This window comes from Budorcas taxicolor, chromosome 2 (assembly GCF_023091745.1).
Source record: "Budorcas taxicolor isolate Tak-1 chromosome 2, Takin1.1, whole genome shotgun sequence".
In the NCBI taxonomy this organism is placed as follows: Eukaryota; Metazoa; Chordata; class Mammalia; order Artiodactyla; family Bovidae; genus Budorcas; species Budorcas taxicolor.
Window position 1 is genome coordinate 89,016,242 of NC_068911.1, and position 26,611 is coordinate 89,042,852.

General features: G+C 34.4%; 1 protein-coding gene across 1 annotated transcript in view; it reads right to left on the bottom strand.

Moving 5' to 3' along the window:
• Positions 1-3,061: 3,061 nt before the first annotated feature.
• The window catches only part of RIF1 (replication timing regulatory factor 1), a 55,842-nt gene continuing 32,292 nt past the window's right edge, over positions 3,062-26,611 (bottom strand). The window contains exons 20-35 of the mRNA XM_052659607.1: positions 23,197-23,296; positions 20,945-21,209; positions 19,825-19,867; positions 18,713-18,915; positions 18,071-18,170; positions 16,825-16,944; positions 15,381-15,532; positions 14,394-14,474; positions 14,258-14,312; positions 10,681-13,893; positions 8,625-8,771; positions 8,243-8,320; positions 8,038-8,153; positions 7,500-7,653; positions 3,869-3,977; positions 3,062-3,395 (exon numbers count right to left, since the gene is read on the bottom strand). Of these exons, the coding sequence (XP_052515567.1) occupies positions 3,181-3,395; positions 3,869-3,977; positions 7,500-7,653; positions 8,038-8,153; positions 8,243-8,320; positions 8,625-8,771; positions 10,681-13,893; positions 14,258-14,312; positions 14,394-14,474; positions 15,381-15,532; positions 16,825-16,944; positions 18,071-18,170; positions 18,713-18,915; positions 19,825-19,867; positions 20,945-21,209; positions 23,197-23,296 (5,151 nt within the window). The 3' untranslated portion in view covers positions 3,062-3,180. The remainder of the gene's footprint in view (positions 3,396-3,868; positions 3,978-7,499; positions 7,654-8,037; positions 8,154-8,242; positions 8,321-8,624; positions 8,772-10,680; positions 13,894-14,257; positions 14,313-14,393; positions 14,475-15,380; positions 15,533-16,824; positions 16,945-18,070; positions 18,171-18,712; positions 18,916-19,824; positions 19,868-20,944; positions 21,210-23,196; positions 23,297-26,611) is intronic.

The window sequence follows — 26,611 nt, forward strand, 5'->3', positions numbered from 1 at the left end:
CAAAAGCTAATTTGGATCTTGAAGCCTCTTAGACCTATGACCACAAATGCAGTACACAGATATCAGCATTTGTATGGATCACATGGGAATTCTTAGAAATGAACTATTAGGCTCTCATCACATACCTACTGAATCAGAATCTGCATTTTAACAAATACATGCAGGTTTGAGAAGCACTGTATTAAAAGTCAGGACTTCACTCTCATGTTTATATACAAAGTATAAGACCTTTCTAATGGCTTAGGGATAAAATGGACATGTGTTGTAATAACAAGCAGGCAGCTAACTCCCCTGACTCAAGCCCCAGCCTAATAACATTAACAACTGCTTTTTTTTACGACCTCTAACCCTGGCTCACAAATAATCTCCCAGAAAATCAGTTATGAAGAATACTAGATAAAAACTAGGCTTTTCTTAGTGGATTATAAAGTCAAAGCCGGAAGGAATGGCATTAAAAGAAAATGAGTTAAGTTTTCACATCTTTTGTTAAATTTCAACTAAGCCTGCCTTTAAAACAGCACTCACTTTTAACTACTCATCTCTTTAAAAATCAAAACAAAACTCTACTTGTATATTTTCCACATAGCCTCCCATTTTTCCAATTTTCCCAACTTTCTTGTCTTCCCTCCGACCTTTAGTCAAAACATAACTGAATTTTCTTGACATTTTTATGATTCTTAAATATAAAACACCCCTGACTACTACCAACCTGCACATAAACAGAATCATGGGAAATTCATATTCAAATCTTATTTTTGACTGTTGCCCTACTGCATTATTAACCTAAATCATCCTATAATCGACAAGGAAACTAGAGCAAAAGCTCTCCACTATTCAACAATGGCTTTCAAACTTGTTCAAACTGCAGAGCATCTTTAATTATGTGCTCACTGAAATAATGGAAATTCATTTTTGAACATGAAAAATTATACTATGGTTCTACATGCAACTATATTATTTATAAATGCATAAAATTACAAATGACATTTGAGTGTTCTTAGTAATGTTTGTCATGTTTTATTAACCATTAGAAATTATTTGAAAAAACTTATTTCACTTTAATGGTAAAAGGACACACACTGGAGCTGATCATGGAATATTAATGCTTTTTGCTCTTCCAGAAACACTCAGGAAAAGAATCTGCAGAAAGTTTTATGGCAAGAATATTGAAAATAAGGAGCCTAAATAAACACATAACTATATCAACAACTGAAGATTTAGCAAATTGGTTTTTAAATATTTTAGAATATATCCTTGTTAAACTAGGATGTTCTAAAATTAGTATCTGCACTTGCATCAAACTTGTGATTTAAGTAAATGGTATTCATTTTGGTCACATTTTCTGCTATACTGTTCACCCTCCCAGGAACTTTAGTCCACCAGCAAGTAAGTTTAGCTCACACAAATATTAAGAGGTCACGAAATGAGTTAATTCTGGTTCCTCTCAACATACATACATATACCTTCTACTAACACCTGTTCAATCAAAACGTGCCTATTTACTCAAATAGAACTTGGGGAATAAATGACAAACAAATTAAGCCAAATTATAAGTGTTTAAATTCAAGCTACAGTCCTTCAGGTTCAATGGTCCCAGATTTTCTTTTAAAACCATCCTCAGCATATAAATATCAAACTTAGACCCCAAAATATTTACAATGTAATGATAATGGATCATGAAAATGAAACCAACTTTTATCATGACTGGGTGGCAGTCCCCTTCTGAATATAAAGCTAACCAAGCCACAAGGATTAAACTTTCCGTAAGTTGTTAAAGAATGCGTGCCTTTTCAAGTAGGGGTTACTTCTGAATTAAGTCTAAAACTGAGATTAGTCATTCTATTTAGAAAACAAGTGAGATATTTGTTAAAAAGATGAAACAAATATGGGAAAGGCAGGCTCTAATACCAGTTGGTAAAATTAGAAATGTTTTAATTACATACATCCTATTTTTTTAAACTCAATAAAACATACATATTTTAAAGAACAGTTTTCAGATTTCTCCCAAGTTTGCTTTAGGTATAGGTGGAAAGAGCAGATAAGCTCTAGGTTTCTTATGATCCAAGTTATAATGAAAATACTCAAGCGAACTCCCCATTAAAGAGAAATATAACGAGGCACTATTTCTAGTGGCTGATCCCCTCTTTCAAACCAAAAGGGAAAAAAAAAAGGTTATGGGAATGAATAGCAAGGTTGTCATGTAACACTTTCTCATTTCTAATACTTGTTCTGCTTACTTTAGAAAATAAACTCATGTTTAACTATTAACTAAGTACAAAACTTTTTGTTGTTTTATTTGTATACAGAATCCTACAAATATCTGCAGCAATTCCACGAAGCACATCTATTATCCATACTGATATCTCAGTATTCAATATATACAAAATTATGTTTCTATTAAACAAAGGTATTCACAAGAGGCTACAGAAAAACTCATGCAACTAATGAAGACTGAAATTCATAAATTAAAGATTTAATCTATACATAATGTACAAACAGTCGTGCATTTTTAAATGAATAGTATATATCTCATAAGAGTATATTTTCACAGGCAAATGCTGCTGCACAAGTATTTGCTAATGCAAATGAATGGAATCACTAAATTCTGCTTTAATATTTAACCCTCAAAGTTGAAACTTTTGATTATTTTTCTTGAAAGCTGTCCAAATGAAGCTGCTTTGTCTGTGAAAAACATTCCAAAAAATTGTTTTGTTGCCTCTCATTTGGGGTGTTTTACCAAGAACAAATTTCTTAAACCTCAAGCACCGAAAAAAAAAAAGAAAGAAAGTATAAACATCTTATCAGTTAAGCAAAAACTTCAAATAAAAATTTTCAGTTTTTCTTACTTAGAAGAGGTATATTACATAAAATGTTTCATTAAAATATGCATGAGTACGTAAAACAAAATTTATGCTTTTGCTTGTAGTTTCTGCTTTCACATTTCAGTAAACTACTTTAAGTTCTGGAAAAACTATGCATAGCAGCCAAGAAAATACATTATACAGGAAAGATTGCTCTCACTCACAAAATTTAACTTACTTAATAAGCTATTGCTGTTTAGCATTTGAAGTTACCAACTTTGCAAACATTCAGTCCGAAATTGTGCTCTATTTCAGAACTTACTTTATGAGTCAACAAATCCAGTGATTAAAAAAAAAAATCCAATTTTCTCTTAAAACACTAAAAAGAATTTTCATGGGCTGGTGACCTCCAACGTGACTGCAGATTTTTAATTATAGAGTTTGCCATGCTACCAAGTTTCTCATGCATTTCAAATAGCTGGCTTCCTGAATAATTATAGAGATCTTCTGAATCTAGTTGAAGAGCAAGTGCACTAATCTGTGCCATAAGATTTTTAGATAACGGAGCTTCTAAAGCAACAGGATCAATTAAATCTAAAGGAAAGAGAAGAAAATAGCACAATTAAAATCTATTCCAGATAACATTTTAACTTGCATCTCCTTCTAAGTTAATAAAAAATTTAAGTGCCTAGGTTTCAAATTAAGAGTGCACACTGAGGTAGCCCCTGCTCAAGATCAAGAGAGTGAGGCTACAGAAAAATCACCATAGCTTACTCTGTGCCACTAAAGAAATCCTGACTACTTCATTTTCATGAACATAACATAACTGGATCGCAATGTTTAGTTTATATCCTGATTTTAGATCTTGATAGAATAAAAGCTGTCAATTAGAGAAAAAGCAACTGGATATACTTGAAGTCATCAGTTATTTTTTCATGTATTTGACAACTATCACACAAAAAATTCCACAGAGCATGCTCAAATTAGAACTAAAAGCAGAGTAACAAAATGTTTCTTCAATAAAGTCAACCAATCTTATAAAACTGTCCCGTTTTGTTAAAATATACCTGAGGCAAGTCTTTCTTCATCAGGAGAGATAGATTTATTTTCCATTCCATTTATTGCTTTTTCAGAAATATCAAAAACTGGAATCTCTTCTAGTCCACGAGACTTCACCTTGATTTATGCATTAAGATAAGTAAAAATAAAAACAAAAGTGACAAACTGAGTTATTTTTAACAGGACTAATAATAATAAAACCACTAATACTGGAAAAGAATCTGACATACTATGTTTTACAGTCTAGCTAATATTGTTAAGAACCCATGGTTTTACTAATACAAAAACAGAACTATGTAGTCTTTTTTCAAAGAGATGGCTAAGGAATTTATATTATTTCTTAATGAATTTGTCCAGAAATATAGCCATGGTAGCCAAGAAAAATGACATTTTATTCTCCAGGTTTGGGAACATGGGAAAAGCAAGTCTAAGGCAGACATTTTCAAGCTTAATTATATGGACTCCTTTTTTAAAAAAGAACACGATTTTCAAAGGTCTGGGAACAGGGCTTATTGATTGCTGATTGAGAAAATGCTACTTTCAGATTGTTAAAGTTTTTGCTGTTTAGTCATTAGATCATGTCAAACTCTTTGCAATTCCATGGACTGATAATTTCATCCAAAAAGAAAGATCCCTGAATTCAACGACTTAAAATTTATCAAATTTAAATTCCCCCTTCCTCAACACCTGTCCATCAACTTTTTCACCATTCCCACAACTTAGGTTTATAAAAATGTGAAGGGACACTACCTGCAAGATTTGTAATCTGGAGAATAAAATTAAGGGGTTATACTTAGCTGCTTAAAAATCACTGGGGGTTATTTAGTCTCTATAAACAACTGACTCTTTTGGCCACTCCATGGACTACAGCCCACCAGACTCCTCTATTCATGGGATTTCCCAAGCAAGAAAACTAGAGTAGGTTGCTTTGTCCTTCTCCAGAGGATCTTCCTGACTCAGGGATCTAACCGGCATTTCCTGCATTTGGCAGGCACGTTCTTAACTGCTGAGCCATCAGGGAAGCCAGAGTTCTCATATGACCCAGCAATTAGATTCTGTTACAGATATACCCAAGAAAAATAAAAAACCATGTCCACACAAAAACCTGTATATGAATGTACATAACAGCACATTTGTAATAGAAAAGGGTGTAAACAACCCAAATGTTCAATAAATGATGAATGGATAACCAAACTGCTGTACAGTCATAGAATGAGGTATTATTAGGTTGGTGCAAATGTAATTCTAGTTTTCACACTGTTGAAATTCATCATTTGACATTGAAATACATTCCAAAATAAATGTGGTTATGTTATACATCTTTTTAATGAGCATTTCTCACTTTATGTGTTTTTGCTAATGACTTATTACTTGCTATTTGTATTTATTTAGACTATGGAAATGATATTACACAAAAAACAAGTGTGAGCAATTTTCTTATGAGTTCAAAATGAGTCACAAAAAGAGCAGTCAACTTGCAACATCAACAACACATTTGGCCCAGGAACTGCTCATGAACATACAGGACAGTGGTAGTTCAAGAAGTTTTGAAAAGGAGACAAGAGCCTTGAAGATGAGAAGTATAGTGGCTGACCATCACAAGTTGACAAAGACCAACTGAGAGCCATCATCGAAGCTGATCCTCTTACAACTACAAGAGAAGTTGCCCAAGTACTCAACGTCGACCATTCTACAGTTGCTCCGTGTTTGAAGCAAACTGGAAAGGTAAAAACGCTTAATAAGTGAGTGGGTGCCTCATGAGCTGACTGCAAATCAAAAAAAAATCATCATTTTGAAGTGTTGTCATCTCTTATTACATGTTAACAACTCAACATTTCTCAGATTGTGACATGCAATGAAAAGTGGATTTTGTATGACAACCAGCAATGAATAGCTCAGTGGCTGGGCTGAGAAGCTCCAAAGCACTTCCCAAAGACAACATTGTACCAGAAAATGGTCATGGCCACCGTTTGGTGGTCTGCAGCCCACTGATCCACTACAGCTTTCTGAATTCTGGCGAAACCATTACATCTGAGAAGTATGCTTAGCAAATCGATGAGCTATACCGAAAAGTGCAACCCCTGCAGCTGACACTGGTTAACAGAATGACCCCAATTCTTCTCCACAATAACGTCTAACCGCATGTTGCACAACCAACACTTTAATTGAATGAACAACTTGGGCTACAAAGTTTGCCTCATCTTCCATATTCACCTGACCTATCGCCAACCAACTACCACTTCTTCAAGCATCTGAACAACTTTTTTTCAGGGAAAACAATTCCACAACCAGCAGTAGGCAGAAACTACTTTCAAGAGGTTCATCGACTCTCAAAGAATAGATTTTTACACAAGAATAAACAAACATTTCTCACCAGGAAAAATGTGTTGACTATAATGGTTCCTATTTTGATTAATAAAGATGTGTTTAAACCTAGTTATTCATACAATGATTTAAAATTCAAGGTCTGAAACCACAATTACTTTTGCACCAACCTACTATTTAACCATAAAGAGGAATGAAGTACTAATACTTGTGAACTTTGAAAACACTATGCTCGGTTAAAGAAACAAATCACAAAAGACTATATACAGGTTATAAGAACCCACCTTTTATGAAATGTCCACAATAGGAGAGACAAAATTAATAGTTGCCTTGGGGGTAGAAATGCAGTGACTGACGAATGAGTAGAGAGGTTGTTCCGTTTTTTAAAAGAATAAAAAATGTTGTAAAATTAGGTCTTGGTGAAGGCTGTGGTACTTTGTGACTGTACTAAAAAACCACTTGTGTGCTTTCGGTGGGCGAATTTTATGGTATGTGGCTATACCTCAATAAAGCAGTTTCAACTCTTCATCTTACAAAAATGCAAATTACTAATAGTTTTTGTTCTTCTTGAACTGGTTAAATGTTTTAAAAGATCAAACAAAACTAGTAATAATTCAAGGACTTTTAAGAACACTGAAGTCTTCAGTAGCCTGCAAACTCCAATCTCAGAAATTCTAATAGAACACCGTTTTCACTCTTAACATACTCCCTTTTTTATTTATTCACAGTTTTGCCTATCGATGATGGTTTATGAGTGGGTTTCAGAAGAATTTGTAAATTCTTCTGAAATGATATACAAAATTTTCCATATGTATTTTTAGAGGGAAAAGAATCTCGGTTTTCATAAGAATCTAAGAAATGCCCTTAACCTGAAATGTCTGTGTATTAAAAGCTGATGGGAAGAACAAGTTAAAAAAAAAAAATTGATCACAACTGCTTTGGATATCAAAATCAAAATACTGTTAACCACAAATCTGTAAGATTTTGGGGGGTAAATGTTTAGATTTGAACGTCTAGGTTTTGGAAATGGCAGCCAGGAAACCAATCACTTATTTGGTAGATATAAAAGACAAGCTAGAAAAGTAGAGTTCAAAGAATAAAGAGGTGTAATACACCATAACAGTACAAAATAAACAAGTAAATTTCTCTGTGGAATTAAAAATCAACCTTTTAAGTTACTCTTGACTGTAGGGGAAAGGAAGTTAAGGCATCATATAAAATGAGCTTTTAAAGCAAGAATACTTGAAATGCAAACTTTTGGAGTTGTACTGTTTCGTCATTTACTCATACGCAATTTAACATCTCCGTCTTTACCTGCTGCTCATGATACATTCTGAGAGCCTTTTTTACGTTAGACACTTTTGGAGAACGGATAGGAAGAGTTTTTATTTCAGATGCTGTAAGGGTACTCAAATCACCAATTGTTTTTATATTCTTGGCTCTAATGAGCTGTCCCAGTCCTCTTGCCCTAAAGAGATAAGAGAAACAGGAAAAATGTCACAAAGTTTTATATTTTCTATTTATAAGGGCCTATTCAATTGAATTTCCTGATTTAAACTCAATCATAACAAAATTTACATAGACATACCTATCTTACAGAGAACAGACATGTGCATTTAAAACAAAATTTGAATCTGATGTATATGCCTGGCTCAAGCAAGATCAACTGTTCAATACTTCTATTACTGCCCTATCTCAACCATCTTCCCAGCTGTATTTTCATTTACTTCTAAAATAAAATGTGTCAAAGTATGGATAAATCAATTATAAACATGAGAACCCTGATCATTTAAACATCCCTGTTAATAAAGTGGCATCTCTAGGTATAGGCCAGAGATCAATAACCACTTACCACATGTTGGATGTAATCTGAGGTAAAATGATTTCAACTGGTGCTACACAGTTCACCAAAGCCGGGTAAACACTTTCTGTTGGGCATGGCACAGATTCCTTAGCCATTTCTGCAATCTTAGAATAAATTTCAAAAGCTGTTAAACGGAGGTCACCTAACTGAACATGAAAATATAAAGTTGCATGAAAACTAAAGCACTTCTTACTAAACACTTCTTTGAGCTCTTAAATTTAGAGCTACGTGATCCTGGGGACAGAAATCCTTTGGCTGAAGTGGTATTATGCTAGACAGAAGAAAGGAGAAAAAAAACTCAGAACCCTAGATTTACAAGTTTATTTTTACAACTGACAGACTGCAGTCATATCTTACAATTTTCAGAAAATGTAAAATGTAATAATAATACTACTGGATCAATTACTGGCTGGCTCATCAATGCTTCTTACCACCTCTTCTCTTCATGCCTGCTTACCAAGTAAGCAGACAAAAGGAAAATATATCCAAACGAAGTACGTTTTGTTTCTTAAAAAGACAAATTACCCAATGCAATTCTGTGTTTGCGTATGTACTTTTTAAAGCCTACAGCTTACCTTAGATTGCACAGTAGGTGAAGTTCTAACACTTTTTACCATGAGAGAACTATTTGAAGAATGGCACCTAACAATAGAGCATCGCCTATCAATGTCATCTGCCAATCCTGCTTGGTATATAGGATCTGCAAAGGAGACACGGCGAACCTGAAAACATTTAAGTCATGTTTTTATTTTTAAAAAGTTTTTAAAAATACCATAAATTCTCATTATAAGGTCAGCCAAAAATAGCATGTATGTTTAGAGGCCTGATTTATCTCACTAGAAGCCAACTGCACATACTTGCAGTTGTTCCTGGTGACTGTTTTCACAAACATTACTCAAGACCAAGGGTCATTCCAAGTATCCATGGTCTAAACTGTCTACAAAGTACAGCAACAAGGAGAATGAAAAGATAGTAGCAAAAACTTGATGAAATTGCGTGACAGTTAAAAGAATACAAATTTCTACTAACCTCTTATGCTTACTACAGACCATAAAGAACGAGGTAAAGAGGCAGAGACAGTACTAACGGGCCTCTGGTATACCTTAACAATCTCAGTTCCTAAGTCTTTGAGGGTAACAGAGTCACAGCAATGGGGTGGGATTTTTTGTTAAAACAAAAACAAAAAACAAAAGCTTAGCCCAGCTTGAAGTTATTTTGGCCTTTTCTAAACTCTTTATTCAGTTACTCAGCTATCTGGTAAAAGTATTCAACGGAGCATGTAAAACCATAATATGTATATAAATGTCTTATTCCCAAAATATTGGGAACTTTTTGTAAATATCTGCTATAGAAAACTATCATATGTAAATAAAAATTAAACATGAGCTACTATCAAACAAAACATGGCTATAGTTAACTGGCATTAACAATCTAAAGTATACTGAAGACATCATTTCATCTTCATAAAATTTTCAACAACTTTTATGGCCTATTTAAACCTAAGATTAAAAGAATCAAAAGAAAAGCAAGACCAAACCAAAAACCCTCAAGTGTTAAGTCTTCCTAAGAACTAATCTTTGAACTCTCAATATAAAAATTTTTAGTATATTTTGGGCAAGTTTTCACAATGTGCTGGCTAAAGGCAAAATTACATGTTAGTATGACTTTTATCTATATATACATGTTTGTATACATAAATACATATATTCCACAGTAAATGGTAGGTCCAATTTCAAAATTAAGGAATGCCCACACAGTAGCTTTATAAAATAGCTAGTTACAGAGGACAAGCGGAGCTATGTAAAGCACATGCAACTTTTTCTTTCTAAACTATGTGCAAGTCACAGGGTCAGAGACTAAAGCAGATACATAGGTAATCCATATGTGTACAAACTAAAAGAATTAAAATGTAGTGAAGAAGATGGGGACATTAACAAGATTAATTACAAATGAAATCATATGCAGAAATTAATGAAGACATAGCCTAAAGAAATTTTTAATTAGAAAAGGTCTAAGTTTATATAAAGACTTAAATGTGAAACAGACAGCATAATGTCCTAGTACACAGTAAGTGGTAACTAAAGCTCCTTTATTGGTTTCTAAGTGTTTCCTTGTGTATTATATGAAGAGCAGAGAGAAAAAAATCACCATGAGAGATCATCAATTTGCAAAATGTGAAAAATGGTGATGGTTGTATAAAGATTTATAGCTAAGTGTTAAGCTTCCCTGGTAGCTCAGTCAGTAAAGAATCTGCCTGCAGTGCAGGGCACCCAGGTTTGATCCCTGGTTCGGGAAGATCCCCTGGAAAAGGAAATGGCAAACCACTCCAGTACACCTGCCTGGAAAATTCCATGGACAGAGGAGCCTGGCAGGCTGCAGTCCATGGGGTCGCAAAGAGTCGAGCACAACTGAGCGACAGACACCAGGTCGTGAAATAAAGGAATACCTAAAGGGTTTCAGTCTCTTTTCTCAATGTCTTGCCTTCTGCCTGCCCTTTTCCCTTGTCCTAGCATATATTCATAATGAATGGTCATGTAAGCCCAATACCCTACCATTCACTACGTGTCAGCACGTGGCCAAACTATCCCCATTAAACTTGGACTCATTAGCATTCAGCCTCCATCCCCCTACCTTGTGGACAGGTGACGAGATTTCATCTTCTTGGGGTCTTTTTAGTCCTCTCTTTAAAATGCTGGTGGATGGAGAAGCCAAAGGAGACCACACACAACGTGTGTGCATGCCACTAGGACTCTCGTTTGCTGACATGAGTAAAGGATCAATATCCTTTAATTTTTGAGGAGATGTATTACTATCTTCTGAGATCAGTCCAGAAACACCTGTTTCAGATGTCAGAGGTTGTGGTATCTCCTCTACTTTCTCTGAAGTATGGTGAACTTCCGGTAAAGTTTCATTACTTTCCACTACCATCTGATTGTCATCTAACTGTGTTTCCTCCAATTTATTAGGTTCAATATTCGTTTCAGTTTTGTTAGGGTCAACCTTTCCTTCTTCTGTGATCATCTCAAGCGTGTCAGGAACAAAGCTATTGACTTCTGTATCTAACCCCTTTGTTTCAGCTTCTACAGGCAGAGAAGCTGTGGTAGTTAAATCTTCCTCTTCTGTTTCAGTGACGTGGTCAGATTCAGTAGTCACCTCACCAACCACTGTTTTTTCAGAATTTTTCATTTCAGCGTTCACTTCTTCAGATGAGCCTGGATCAGATTCATCACTTCCTCTGCCTAGCTCCCCCACCGTTATTTGTTCAGAGATCTCTACCTGAGCATTCCCTTTTACAGGTGTCGGGTTATCAGCAGCTGAATTAAATTCCTCAGTTACTGCTTCATAGACTTTCAGTGATTCAGGTGTATCCATTCTTTCACTGTTTTCCTCTGTTACTTCTTTCTCTGCAATACCAGTTTTGACACTCTCTTGTTCAGAGAAGCCGGCTTCAGACTGATCATTTTCTATATTCAATTCCATAGCATCTACTACTTCTGGATTTGATTCTGCATTTGACTCAACAGCAACAATGTTCTCTGTACTCAATTTCTCTTTTGGAGTGGCCTCTGACTTTTCTTCTTTGGTCTCCAAAGAAAAACATTCCAATGAAATATCTTTGGAAACATCTAAATTTGGGTCAATAGTTTTACATTTCTTATTAGATGGCTCCTGGCTTTCTAGAGATATTGCTTCCTCAGAATCCCTATGAGAAGTTTCTTTAAATTTTATCATTTCAGAAGGAAGAAAGCTTTGAGTAGTATTTTCTTTCAACTCAGTTTCAGATATAATTAATGAATCATTAGTAGTATCATTCTCTTCCTTGAGATCCAAATGAAAATTCACACTATGATGCTCATCTAAAAGTTTAACCTCCGAGTACAGATCAGCTTTCGAAGTTTCTAAAATAGATATAGGTGTTTCCACATCTGTCTTTTTTGTTTCATTGACTTTTACATCGTAATTTTCTGTATCCTTTAACTCAGTAAATGACTTTTCCTGAGGCTGTGATTTTTCTCCACAACAATCACAACCTTTAGATCGCCTCACCCTCCTACTTCTCTTGTGCTGGCATTCTACTGTTTGAAGAGTTTTTTCAGAAAGCAAAGAAATGTCTGATGTCCCTATTTTTGAGGATTCCCCCATGCTATTTTCTATAGAATCTCGCTTATGTAACCTCTTATTGGCATTTCTAGTCCTTAGATTTGATTCTGGTACAGAAGGATTTGAAAAGGAATGTTCTGCATCTTTGTTACTTTTACTTTTTCCCTCAGAAGTATTCAATACATCATCATAAACTTGCAATAAATCTGGAGATACTGCAGAATCTTGAAGAGTTATAGTATTACTTTCCTCTCTTTTTTCACAGATTTGAGATTTTATATCTTTGTCTACTTCAGGATTCCCTTTATAATCATGTGCCTGATTTTCAACTTTTATACATTCCTGTTGTACCATTTTCTCTTCTTGATCTTCAATGTCAACACTGTCACTGCTTTTGTTCTTCCATTTTCCAGATCTTTTCTTTTTAGAACCTTCTTCTTTTGCCTCAGAACTATCAGATTCTGAGTTTTCAATGCTGGAAAGTAAACCCTGGGATGCTCTTCTCGTTTGATATCGTGTTCGTCCCCTTACTGGTTTCTCAGAGGATTTATCTACAATGTCCTGCACACCATCTCCTTCAGATTTAGTATTCTCAAGATCTGGCTTCCTTCTATTTTCATCAGTTTCAGCATTAGTACTGGTCTCCCCAAAAGCCTTCTCATGTAAATTATTTCCTTTGTCAACTAAGTTTTCCTGTACACTTTGTTCAGAAATCAATTTTTGCTTAGGTAAAACATCATCTTTTACATGTAACGGACTCTTCTGTGGAGTCTTTTCTTCTTCTTTACGTCTTTCCCTTTTTTGATGATTATTTTCTTTATCTTGGCTATCAGTGGTTGGTTCTGCTATTTCTGAACGTCGCCTTAAAGATCGCCTAAGGGTTTTCTGATTTGGAGTTACCTGAATATGACTATCCTCACTTACTGTCTGATCCGTTATTATGGCTGGGGGTGTATTTTCTTTGGTTTCCAAGTTGATTTCTAAGGTTCTCTCTTCTACAGTATTGTTTTCTAATACTACAGTATTCTCCACTGTTGATTTAAGCATTGTATCCTCACACTCCATTGTAGATTCAGAGAGATGAACCTGATTATCTAACACACATTCTGTCTGATTAAGCAAGCCAGGTGGGTTATTTTCTAAGGCTATTGTGCCATCAACAGATTCTTGAGTACTTTTCTCTTGTTCAGATCTCATTAAGGGTTTAGACTTTTTACTCCCTATTGGTTCAGGTTTACTCGACCTTCGGCTCGATCTCTTAGTCCCATGTGTTTTTTCAGAGTCAGGTTTGGAAAGAGCCACTTCTCTTTTCTTTGCTTTTGATGGATTATCTGTTTTAGCCATGCCTTCCTGGTTATTTTTCACTATTACAGTTGATGACATATTATTCAAGGGTGACGGACTAAAAGGTCTATTTTCTGAACCATCAAACTTTTCCAAAGTAATAAAGGATTGCCTTCGACTTGCAGGCTGTAAGGGAGCTCCAGAAATGGTGGCATTAGAAACCGAGCTACTGGGGACACCAAATGGATTTTCTGTAGTAGATGCACATTCAGTTGGTTTATTTGAAGCAATTAAAGCTTTTTTTCTGGCATCATTATTACTGCTCGGTATTTTTGGACTGGTTTCCTCAATAGAACCACACTCATTATTCAAAAGGGAAGCCTTTTCAAGATGTTCATCCATACCGCAGTTTTCCATGACATGTTGAGGAACGACAATGTCATTCTCCTTTTGTTCCTCCTGCACAAAAATGTACACATACATACAGATTAATCGGCAAATAAGTCTGACTTTCTGGAGAAATTCTGTTTAAAACTTTAGCAATTCAAAGGGCAATCTGACTTTCAACATTTTGCAAATATTCCAAAGATGATGGTAGATGCTCATTAATTTGTGTTTCCAATTAAGTAGTCGATAAAGCCAAATACATTTAAACAAACATGCACTCACACAGATACAGATCCACACATAAAACAACTATAATTCTGCTAAAGACTGCTAAGGAGAGTTAAGACACTATAGAACAAATCTTAACATTAATATAAGAGACTCAATAATGGAAAGCTGATTTGAAAAACCCCAAAATATGAAAATAACGATATACCTTAAATATCATCTTGGAGTCTTCTTTTGATTTTTCAATTAAAGTAGAAATTTCCCTGAAATAAATAAGTGTGCAAATTAGAATACTGTTAATAAAGAACCAGAAAATCAGTTACTTCAGCAATTTCTATACTTACATAGATTCTTCCTGACTATATTGAGAAAATAAAGTATCTTGTGAAACATCCAGATTATTATACATGGCAGGAATATCACACCTGAAAAAGATTTTAAGACTAACTTTGATATTGTGTCTATTAAGTCTCTCAATCATGTCTGACTCTGCATCCACATGAACTGTAGCCCACCACACTCCTCTGGTCCTTGGAATTCTCCATGCATGAATACTGATTTCCTTCTGCAGGGGATCTTTCCGACTCAAGGATTAAACCTAGATTTCCTGCATTGCAGGCAGATTCTTTACTGCTTGAGCAACCAGGGAAGCCCCTTGAGAGTACCCTGAATAGCAAGGAGATCAAACTACTCAATCCTAAAGGAAATCAATCCTGAACATTCACTGGAAGGACTAATGATGAAGCTGAAACTCCAATACCTTGGCCACCTGATGCAAACAGCAGACTCATTGGAAACGACCCTGACGCTCGGAAAGATTGAGGGCAGGAGAAACAAGGGGCAACAGAAGATGAGATGGATGGATGGTATCAACAACACAATGGACATGAGTTGGAGCAAACTCAGGGAGACAGTGAAGGACACAGAAGGCTGGCGTGCTGCAGTCTATAGGGTTGCAAAGAGTCAGACATGACTTAGCCACTGAACAACAACTTCAATATTTGATATTCTTACAATTAAGCTTACAATTCTACATCTAGTTACCTTTTAAGAACAATATAAAATCAAGTCTTAGATGCCTGTTTCCCAGATTTTCCATGAAACCATTTCCCTGATCTTTCAAGACCTTAATAAAGGGATTCAGTTTAGGAACATTTGGTGCATTTCAAGATAGCCACATTTCATAGTGTGTCGGGCTATGTACAATCTTTTTGACATTTAAAATACAGTACAATATACACTATCTTAGTTCTAAACTCAAAATTACATTTGCTGCATGAAATCTAAATCTAAGTACAGAAAACTCGATTCAAGATAAAAGTACTACAAACCTCTTTGTTTTGAGTACTTCTTTCTGGTGTTCAGTTAGTATTCTTTCCTTTGTTTCTTTTACTTCTGGAGGTATAAACACAAAGTCAGTAGACTTTTCTTCTTCCAAAGGCATTTCACACTTTGCTTTTGGAGTTGAAGACTCTAGTTTCAACTGGAAATTGAAACAGTAAATGCACATTTTAAGTTTTTAAATTATTTTCCAATACATCAATCAATCTCTTTGGCACTCTGATAATGGTTTTTGATGATGACTAAGAAGTTTGAAGTTCAAACCTATAGGATATTCCTGCATAATTATAATTAGTATTGTCCCTAGTTTTCTTTTCATTTTGCCTGTATTAAATACTCAGAAAATAAAATTACACCTCTTTAAGAAGTAGGCAAATGTGTGCTTACCAGGGAAGAATGGGCAAATGTGTCTTTCAGCCCAGCACGCAGAAATCAAGTGGTTTGGCAGGAAAAAAGTACATCTGTGATTTCAAGTTGAAGCACAAACTACTCAAGTAAAAGTTGTCAAAATCATATGCCCAACATACTAATATTGGTACCTAATGCCACTTTTACACAATTTCAGCACAGCTGTTTCCATTTTACTTTATAATGCTATAAGACTGTGTCAAAGTTATTCTTTAAATATATTTTTCTTTCATCTTCCGAGAGTCATGGTCTCAAGATTCTAGAATAACCCCTTTACCGGAAGAAAGACTATCTGAAACTTGGTTAATTTGCCACTAGCTACTAGATATCCAGTTTTATATATGACGTTATGACAAATGTCTTATGTAGGCATTCTCTTTCTAGTCAAGAAAGGAAGCTCTAAAATACTCTCCTTTCATCCTACCTGCTGCTGCTAAGTCACTTCAGTAGTGTCCGACTCTGTGCAATCCCATGGACTGCAGCCTACCAGGCTCCTTCATCCACGGGATTTTCCAGGCAAGAGTACTGGAGTGGGTTGCCATTGCAACTTCACTTTCACTTTTCACTTTCCGGCATTGGAGAAGGAAATGGCAACCCACTCCAATGTTCTTGCCTGGAGAATCCCAAGGACTGGGGAGCCTGGTGGGCTGCTGTCTATGAGGTCGCACAGAGTCGGACACGACTGAAGCGACTTAGCAGCAGCAGGTAGGATGAAAGGAGAATATTTTAGAAGTTATTCAAATCTAGCTTCATTCTATCCGAAGAGGGTTACTGCCTGGAGTAATTATACTAAATAAATGCTTAGTATTATACAGATTTAACTTTACTAAGAAGTAATCATCTCCCAAAGTGTCAAGATTTCCATACCATCTTAATAGTCTTCCTAGGCCAAACTATATTTCCCTATAATCCCATCTTTTATTTAGTTTTTAACAGCTTTTTCTTCCAGTTAGAAGCTGTGTGTTCTTAAGCTGGTATATATTTTAATCTTAAGAGTTCTATTAAATACACTTTGGAAAAACATACTTTAGCTGGTGGTTTCATACTGTCTTTTGTATCCTTTGTTTGTGCCAAAAAAGAATCTCTTTTTCCACTTGATTTTCTTTCCATGCCACTTATCTTCATATTTAATTGTGAATTTTCTGTCTGTTTTTATAAAAATAAAACAATTTTATTATGTGCGAATGTTTTTTATTTATCCTTTTCACATTGGTAATTACAGTGTAATCAATATTCATTTCAGATTTGAGTATTCAAATCTACTAGATCATGTCAAAGAAAACAAAGCCACTGTCTGATACAGTAACAGCAAACAGATTTGGTGTCTCCAACTTATACAGCATTAGTTTTGCATCATTTAATTTTATAAATTCTAAAATAAGCTATACCAAATAAATATTCTAAAAACAAACTACAGGACTCAAATATCCCACTTATTTCTGAAAACTTTAACAGAAAAACCCAAACCATAATACTTTGAACAATAAAACATACATGACACAAAATATTATCAGGCCCTCCTATCAGAATATATGGCTTTTTTGAGCCATATTACACTGAATGAGTCTCAACAAGTCTAGATAAATTTTCTGATAAGAATTTTAATTTTATCCAAAAAACAAAACTAAATAGAGTACTTAGCTATAACGTTTTCTTTACAGGTTCTAAACAAATAATAGCTAGACTCATTTGTTGTTGAATAGGAACAAAGTGTCCAAGAGTGTTCTACCTGATGAGTATACAGTACTTTTATCTTTACTCCTTAATCTTTATAGTCATCTAGTATTATTAACCACAGTAACCTTGTTCCAAATGGAAAATGTGGTATCAATGATTTGTTTCTCTAACAGAGAGAATGAGATTCAACGGAAAGAAATGAGAAAATGAAGTGTAGGTCTTACTTAGGTGGGGAATAGTAACTAGAATTCCTAGTTTATACATAGCAACATTTAACCATATCTTAATAATTCTGACCTTTGTAAAACAATACATGAGATGCCAGTTTTTTAAAATAAAAGATCATTAATGAATAAGAATTGGGTATTATTTACATAAGAATCTATGATGAAATTTACTGCCTTTTAATTTGTAAGTTTTCTAGGCCACACAACTAACTGTATACAAAACCCCTATGTTGTCAACTCTTCTGTTCAGGTTTTGTCATTTCAATCAAACAGTCTTAACCTTCTGTCCTTTTTAAAGTTACAATGATAACCAATAAATCACTCAAACATCATATAAAAGTAAACAAAAACATCCCCCCCCAACTTACTGTCTCTGAATACGGTCCACTGGATTCCTCCATAATTTCAACATTTTCCAAACCAGGCAATAAAAGTAGAGATTTCTGTTTGGCTTGTTTTAGTATTGGCCTTCAAATATAAATAAATATACTTAGAATTAAGTAGTACTGATAGCACGTTAACAAGAACAGTTCAATTACAATTTTAAAGTGATAAAACTTAAGACTGTTTCTCTTAAGACTCTACATACATAAAGCCGGGAGAAATTTACAGACAATATTAGAATTTTTCTCTAAACTCTTAAGTTTCTGAATTTTATTCTTTAAAAACTTCTCAAACTTTCCGAATTTTTACCATAAAATTTCAAACAAGAGCAGACTGTTACATTAACTACATATCAGCTAGATTTAACAGCCATCAGCTTCCTGCCCCTTGTTGGAAACTTTTGTTAAGCATAATTTGAAACTGCTTTTTATGTTTCTAAAACTAAGTTTATTCTAAGGACCAAAGCAAAGGGTCAAATAATTTTAATAATTACCATGTACTCCAAATAAGAATATTTTAACTAGGAAATCCTCTACAGTGATTCTACATAACGATTTATGTTAAAAGCAAAATCTCAATTTACATAATCAGAATAGAGTAACTATATAGTTTTATTGTTAGCATACTTTAACTCCTCAGGATAAATCAACATCGTCACTTTAGCAAATGTGGCATTCCAGAACTGAGCACTTTGTTTTCTTATCTGTTTGTTCTTGTGTGAAAATATTATGCATAATAATGGCGAGATCTGTTCAAGAAGTTCACTGTCATAAGTTCCAGTGTAGCTGACATGTAGACAAGCAATAATTTCTCCTAGTAACTTTTCTAACTAGGAAAAAGAAAAAGTTCATTAGGGTAACACTTAGAAATGTTACTTTTCAAAGAGAAAAAATAAAAGCACAAAGCATACTAAACAACTCACAGAGTATGTTACCATTTCAATTTTTAAAACTCAAATGACTTTAAAACGATTTTATTGACTTATTTTTGGCTGTGCTCTGTCTCTGCTGCTGCAGGCTTTTCTGTAGTTTCACAGAATGGGTGGGGGCTACTGTCTAGTTGTGGTGCCTGGGCTTCTCGCTGGGGTGACTTCTGTTGTGGAGCATGAGCTCTAGGGCACACAGGCTTCAGCTGCTGCAGCACACAGGCTTCAGCTGCTGCAGCACGCAGGCTCAGCAGTTGCAGCTCCAAGGCTCTAGAGCACCGGCTCAGCAGCTGTGGCATGCAGGCTTACATGCTCCGCAGGATGCAGGATCTTCCCAGATAAGGGACAGAACCCATGTCGTCTGCATTGGCAGGCAGATTTTTTACCACTGAGCCACCAGGAAGTCCTCAAATGGCTTTTTAAAAGCTATCACCTTCAATATATAATACCCTTTATAAGCTGACAAGAACTTACTTTATTGATAGAACAGCTTGAATTCAAGCTTATTTTCCATTAACAGAAGAAATTTGTTTTCACATAAATTATGAGATTAATAGTTGCCTAACCTTGGAGCCAATTACCTTTGCACATAAAAGAATGAGACAGGAGTAGTTGAGTTATATGAATTTAAGGCAATATTATTAAATCATGAATGATCCTTGGATTATACCCATTTCATATCAAAAGTTCATTAAAATTAAAGTATAATGATATCCCTTTAAAACAATCAGCAGAATTATATTCAAGGGAGACATTTAAATTCTAAAACTTTTCTTCGTGAAAGTATGTTTTACGAACAATGTCTATTTGTACCTTGTTGTTCATACAACTATATACTTTAGGAACTTCATCAGACCTAGAAGAAAAACAAAGAGTACCATTTATATTTTAGAACATTAAACCTAGAAACATTGTAATGCAGCCAAAAACTGAGACGTGTAGTGATATAAAAAGGTGCCCAAAGACTTAACAAAAAAATGTCAAACTGCAAACATTAAACATGAAACAAACCTGTCTTTCAACAAAGGAGTTAAAGAAAAACATCTGGAATAGACCTCAAATTATTATTACTAGTGACCTGTTTCTATGCTTTTTAAAAAGCATATTTTTATGAAGTTTAAGGACTAAAAAAGACTTGCAAAAACTTAATAAATTTGAAGTTCCATTAAATCTGTTCCTAAAGCTTCCTCTGTGTTTACGAAAAACAGACTGTATTATTACTGAACCACATAAGCTTGCGATAAAGAACACTGATGAATTCTCTCAAAATGCTTCTTTAAAATACGTTGGGATTTTTTCATGGTTTTTCTCTCATATGCTGCTTGCTTTGGTTCAAATGCAAAAGGTAATATAAAACACCACAAACTTCTGGAGAGTAATTCAGAAATTTAAATGCACACACTTTTTGAACCAACAGTTTCATTTTAGGGCCCTGTTCTGCAGGAATAGTGGCAAACGATTTATGTACAAATATATTGACCTGTGATATTGTTAGTTATGAGAGAAAAGACTAGAAAACATGTTCAACAGGAAATTGGGTAAAGTGTCATGGAGTCCTGCACAGACATTAAAAACAATGAGATACTTAGGTTAATGAATATCATATACTTAACTGCTAAGTAGTATGTCAACTCATATACATTATATATTTAACATATAAGCTTTCTGTATTAACAATTTTGTAAAGAGATGCACTAAAGTAAAAAGTATGTTGGATAAAGAATGAAAAATAAAGGGACTTCCAATTTCTACCTCATATTTTATTATTTGAGCTATCTTTTTAACAAAAGCATAGTTTCATATATTATCCACTCCAGTAAACTTTAAAGATTAAGATCTTTAACAACAAAGCTGATATGACAACAACAGAAGTTTGCTACCGTATCTAGTTATACATGTTTAAGTCTAAGAGCTATTACGGCAAAATACTTACTTTGAGTTCTCATAAAATAATGCCAGAGGTCTTGTTAAAGTTGCAAATATATTCCGGATCATAGAAGGCAGAGAAATACGTCCAAGAACATTGGAAAGAATGCTGGTGATTGAGTTGCCAATAGTGAGGAGAGTATCAGAATGTACTTCCTTGAGGCTCAACGTGTGAAAAGAACAGATCACTCTCACAATAAGTTTAATTAAAGAAGCCAACTTCCCTAAAGGTTCCTTCTTCTTTTTGGACCAATCTGTAGGTCTCTGTGGTGCTAAGATAAAATTAAACAGTGACAGCTTTTAGAATTAACGGTAATTAAAGCAAACTAATGTAATTAAATGAAAAATATGATCTACTATTTCGGGAAACTGTTTTAAGCAAGAAGCATCAATGGGTGAATAACTCATGAATCAAAGTATGCTGAGTAACAAGATATTTACGAGTCTCAAAGTACTTGCCACAAAACATTAATTTTGTTTCCTAATGAATTTCATAGTGCAAAACTGACAGATATGATCTTAATCAAACAGTAAATGTTAACATCATCAATAGTGGGACAAACTGACTTATATGCCTGTTGACATAATGCAGTGATAAGAAAATACCGAATTACTTCTGTAGCATCCCCATAAAGAAATAAAATCTCAATCTAATATTGAGGAAATACTGATAAACCCCAATTGAGAGACCTTCAAAATCTAACCTTGCCTTTACTTCACTTCTAATGGTCATGAAAGACAAGACTTGGGGAAATATTTTAGATCAAAGACTTGTCTTAACGAGTGCTGTGAAATGTCCTAGGAAATAAAAGTGGAAAAGGGGGTGGGGGTGAAAATAAGACAAAAGAATCAACTGAAACTGAGGGATCCTAGTAAAAAATATTTTGTGTCTGTGTTTAATTTTTGCAATGTTTCTCTAAAACAAATATTACCAAGTAAAAATTATCAAAAACTCTCAGTGATCCTGATGCATATTTATGAATAATAACAATTTTATTTTAACTATTGGTAAATTTTGTTTCCTCTCAGCTTGTGCTGGCAGTTTTTAGATATTTCCCCTAGTTTCAATAAATTTAAACAGCCAGGAACACCTCTTGCAAGACAAGGATTGAAAACAAAAAAACATTTCTAATTCTGGGTTTATAGATGATGGATAGAAATGATATTCAGTTAATTCTAATTTTTCAGAAGTTAACAAAACATGTAAAACTTTCAACAAGGAGATCATCATCTATGCCTTATCAAACTTTAGGGGCTTAAAAAATAAATTCTGATATCATTTTCTATATAACCTTTCTATAGCTCAGGTATTTTAGAGAATTTTATTTTTCCTGACAAAGAGATAATCAGATTAAGTGTTGTTCAGTCTGAAAGGGGACTAAGACTAAAGAAAAAAAATCTACTTCTGTGGCTTGAGGCTGGGATGCTTTAATTACCAAACAAGTTATTCTATATTACTATAAAAATGAAACACCAAAAACAAAAAGGCACCAAAAACTACCCCCACCCCCAAAAAACCCTGCAAACATTTTATGTTCTAGAAATCTTTACACTAATTCAAAGAAAGATGTTATTAAAGGAAAATTGAGTATGTTCCCACTCTTTAAACAGGAAAAGTAACCTTTAAACAAAGTATTTTTTTGTAACTAGAAGGTTCTTTTCTATTCAGTATGATCATATATAATCACTGGTAGAAAATATATAATTTCAAAGAACCAATTAGTACATTAACAGCTCATATTATAATATAATCTAGAATTAATCAAGGCATAGTTATGAAAATAAGATTTGTTAAGATTGCAATTGCCGAATTTTACACAGTAAAAACTGTGTTACACTTTTAGAATCATTTTACATTTCCTATAAAACCATAACCAATTAACCACTGCCATGATTTTCTATGCAATTTAAGATCAATTCAATGATCATTTCAGATAGGGCTATCAAATAAGAACATTTTAACTAACTTCAAGCTTTTTGTCCAGATAACCTCTTGTAACCAAATGGAGTAAGTAAAACCATCTGTATTATCAGGCAATCTCTACATAGGACAAAATTTGTTTCTGGAGTTATACATTGCAGGGGTGGGTGAGAGAGATACATGGAGACAGGGAAAGAGAGCAAGCATGTGAACTAGCAAAATAGCATGGTTATATAACATTAAAAGTAGGTAAAATGAGGCGGGAAAAGCTATTAGGATTTGCCCTGATACAGTTCAGACACCCTTGCTTATACTGAATGAACAAATAAAATACTTACATTTAGTTTTGGGTTGATATTTAATATTATATGGTGAAAAGTCGATGCAATCAACCATTACAGTAATAATATGAGTGATCCTATCCAAGAACAATAAATTCTGGAAAAGAACAGTTAGGTATTGCATGACAATTTTTTAACTAACGGCATGGTTTATAAAACTTGTAAGCATGAATAAAAAAATATAACACTTTAACTCCCATGTATGACGTATAGTAACACACATCATAGTTTATGCCATTTAAGATACATTAACTATATGTGTGTGTGTTAGTCCTTAGTCGTGTTGAACTCTTTGTGACCCCATGGACTGCAGCCTGCCAGGCTCCTCCACCCATGGAATTCTATAGGCAGGAACACTTGAGTGGGGTGCCATTTCCTTCTCCAATTAACTGTATGGTTATGACTATTTCCCAGTTATCTGCTGTGTGCCAAGTATTCAATACTATACCTTTTTTTCCCTCAATACTGAAATCGAAGTGTTCACTAAACCCAGAAAAACCAAACATAAAAAAGTTGCTAAGCTTCCTGATATTCTTTCCATCTTCTTCCTCAGATCCAAATGAAACAGAACAGAGGAAATCCCAGTACCACCAGTCAAGAACATCTCAAAACAAAACAAAACAACTCAGTGAACTTTCATAGAAGAAACTGAGTAACAAGACACAGGGAGGGTTCTGAGAAAAAGATCTAATCATTATTAGAAAAACCATATGGGTAAAAGACCACTGTAAAGTCCTATACATTTGTCCTTCCTTTATTCTCCAATACTGTTCACTTCTCCAGTTCACTGGACTAATTCACAGGGCTGCCAAAGACAACCTTCCCCAGTGGATGTTAAGAACCAAGAAGGGGAAGGGAGAGCCCCCTGGCCTGTTAACCTATGGATACCACATGGAAGGTTCAGTCCAAATGACAATCTACACACCCATACAGAAAAGATATTAAAGATCTAGATGCTTCCATCTTGATCACAATTACAAGGCAAAGCTGCCTTCTAACTACAATTTGCTATCAAAGCCAGATAAACAGGAGTTCTCTCCTGGGTTAGGAAACACATTCCAGCTAATAATATCGCTCAACATTAGCCTTTATTGTCAAATATGAAGAAGGTGTGTTAAATACCAACAGAACTAATCAACAAGGAAAGAGGTAGTAACCGAAACAGAAGAAAATACCCTCAAAGGTAAGAGGAAATGATATTCACTTAAAAACATTAAATGTAAAAATAAAATTATAAAACACTTCAGCATTTAAACCGAAAGGCAGACACAGAAATATCAAGCTCCCAGAAAGCAGTACCAGAAATAAAGCAAAACACAAAGAGATACAGAGAAAGAAGAGACACAGATGATGACGCCTCAAGACCTCAGTACTTTTCCCTCAGATGAAGGCACAGCTCCTTAAATTGAAAGGATCTACCAGGTACTTAAAAGAACAATTTTAAAAGAGGCCACAAGACACAACCTTGGTGAAATGTCTAAATTCCAAAGGTAAAAAGAAAACCCTAAACTTAAACTAAAAAACAGGTTGATAATAACAAAATTAGTATCAAATGATGAATTTGCAACAGCAACAATAACAAAAATAACAAGTCTTAGATGTATAGTTTGTAGAAAATGAAAAACTTTACAGAAAATGGAACAAATGAGCCTATCTTTAACTTCAGAGCTGTGATAAACAATTTTCTGGAATCTAAAACTTGTAACTAATTGGTTATATATTTGACAAGATGTTATTAGTCACACAATATGTTTATCATTTCTACAATATAAAAATTGGACAATGAGGAACTCCAATCTCACATATGAAGGTATCTGCAAAAAATCTTAAAAACACTAATCTACAATGTTTGAAAAGAATTTCACTGTGACCAAGAAGAGGATCTCAAGGACACAAAACTGGTCTAATATACAGAAATGTAAAGAGATTTCAAATATGCTAGCAGTAACTAAGTACAGGCAGGGAAGAGACCATTTATACTAGATGAAAACCAACTATAAAACCCCCCAAATCAAGCAAGCTAGGTTAAGTTTAGAACTAAAAAAATATTTCTGAACAGAAAAACTCAAAGTTATAAAGATATAAATTATTTTCCACATTAATCTCTGAATGCAATATAACCAATCATGCCAAGCAAAATCCCAACAGGGTATTTTATATAATTTAGGAAGATTCTAAATTTCTTCAGAAAAGAACAAAATGTTAGTCCATCCAAGACAAGAATTTAAAGGCAAAAACCAAGGGTCAAGCTTTTCCCTAAAAACCACAAAAGCATTCAACAAATTCACTGTCTCTGTGGCCAGTAACAGCACACTTTTAAAGCCACTCTGCCAAATACTATGATATCAAAATTCCACAATCACAACCGACACATTATAGCAGGGTAACCACATCAAGGACTAGAAATCTTTTCAAATTAATAAAATGGTATGCTTCAGAGTAATAAATAAAATAAATTTCAACTGGGAAGAACACTGTATTCACATATGTATGTGCATATAAATATGTAGCTTATTGGTTTATTCTAGAATGATACATACCAAACTGCTGACAGCAGTTATTATTTTTATAGAATAAGGGAAAGGTGTGAATAGGAACCTACATTTTTAAGACCACAAACTTCCAAAGGACAGACTTTAGAAAGCTAATAGGTATATTAAAGACCTAAATGTAAGACCAGAAACTATAAAACTCATAGAGGAAAACAGGCAGAACACCGTAAGACATAAATCACAGCAAGATCCTCTATGACCCACCTCCCAAAGTAATGGGAATAAAAACAAAAATAACAAGCGAGACCTAATTAAACTTAAAAGCTTTTGCACAGCAAAGGAAACTATAAACAAGGTGAAAAGACAACACTCAGAATGGGTGAAAATAAGAGCAAATCAAACAACTGACACAAAGTATACAACCAGCTCATACAACGAACGCAACACCAGAAAAACCCAATCAAAAAGTGGGGAAAAGACCTAAACAGACATTTCTCCAAAGAAAACATGGATGGCTAATAAACACAAGAAAAGGTCCTCAACACTGCTCATTATTAGAGAAATGAAAATCAAAACTACAATGAGGTATCACCTCACATGAGTCAGAATGGCCATCATCACCAAAAACTCCACAAACAATAAATGCTGGAGAGGGTGTAGTGAAAAGGGAAGCTTCTTAAACTGTTGGCGGGAATGTAAATTGATACAGTCACTATGGAACACAATATGGAAACTCCGTAAAAAACGAGGAATAAAACTATCATTATGACCCAGCAAACCCACTACTAGTTATATATCCTGAGGAAACCGAAACTGAAAAAGACACATCTACCCCAATGTTGTGAGAATTGGACCATAAAGCAAATTGAGCGCCTAAGAACTGATGCTTTTGAACTGTGGTGTTGGAGAAGACTCTTGAA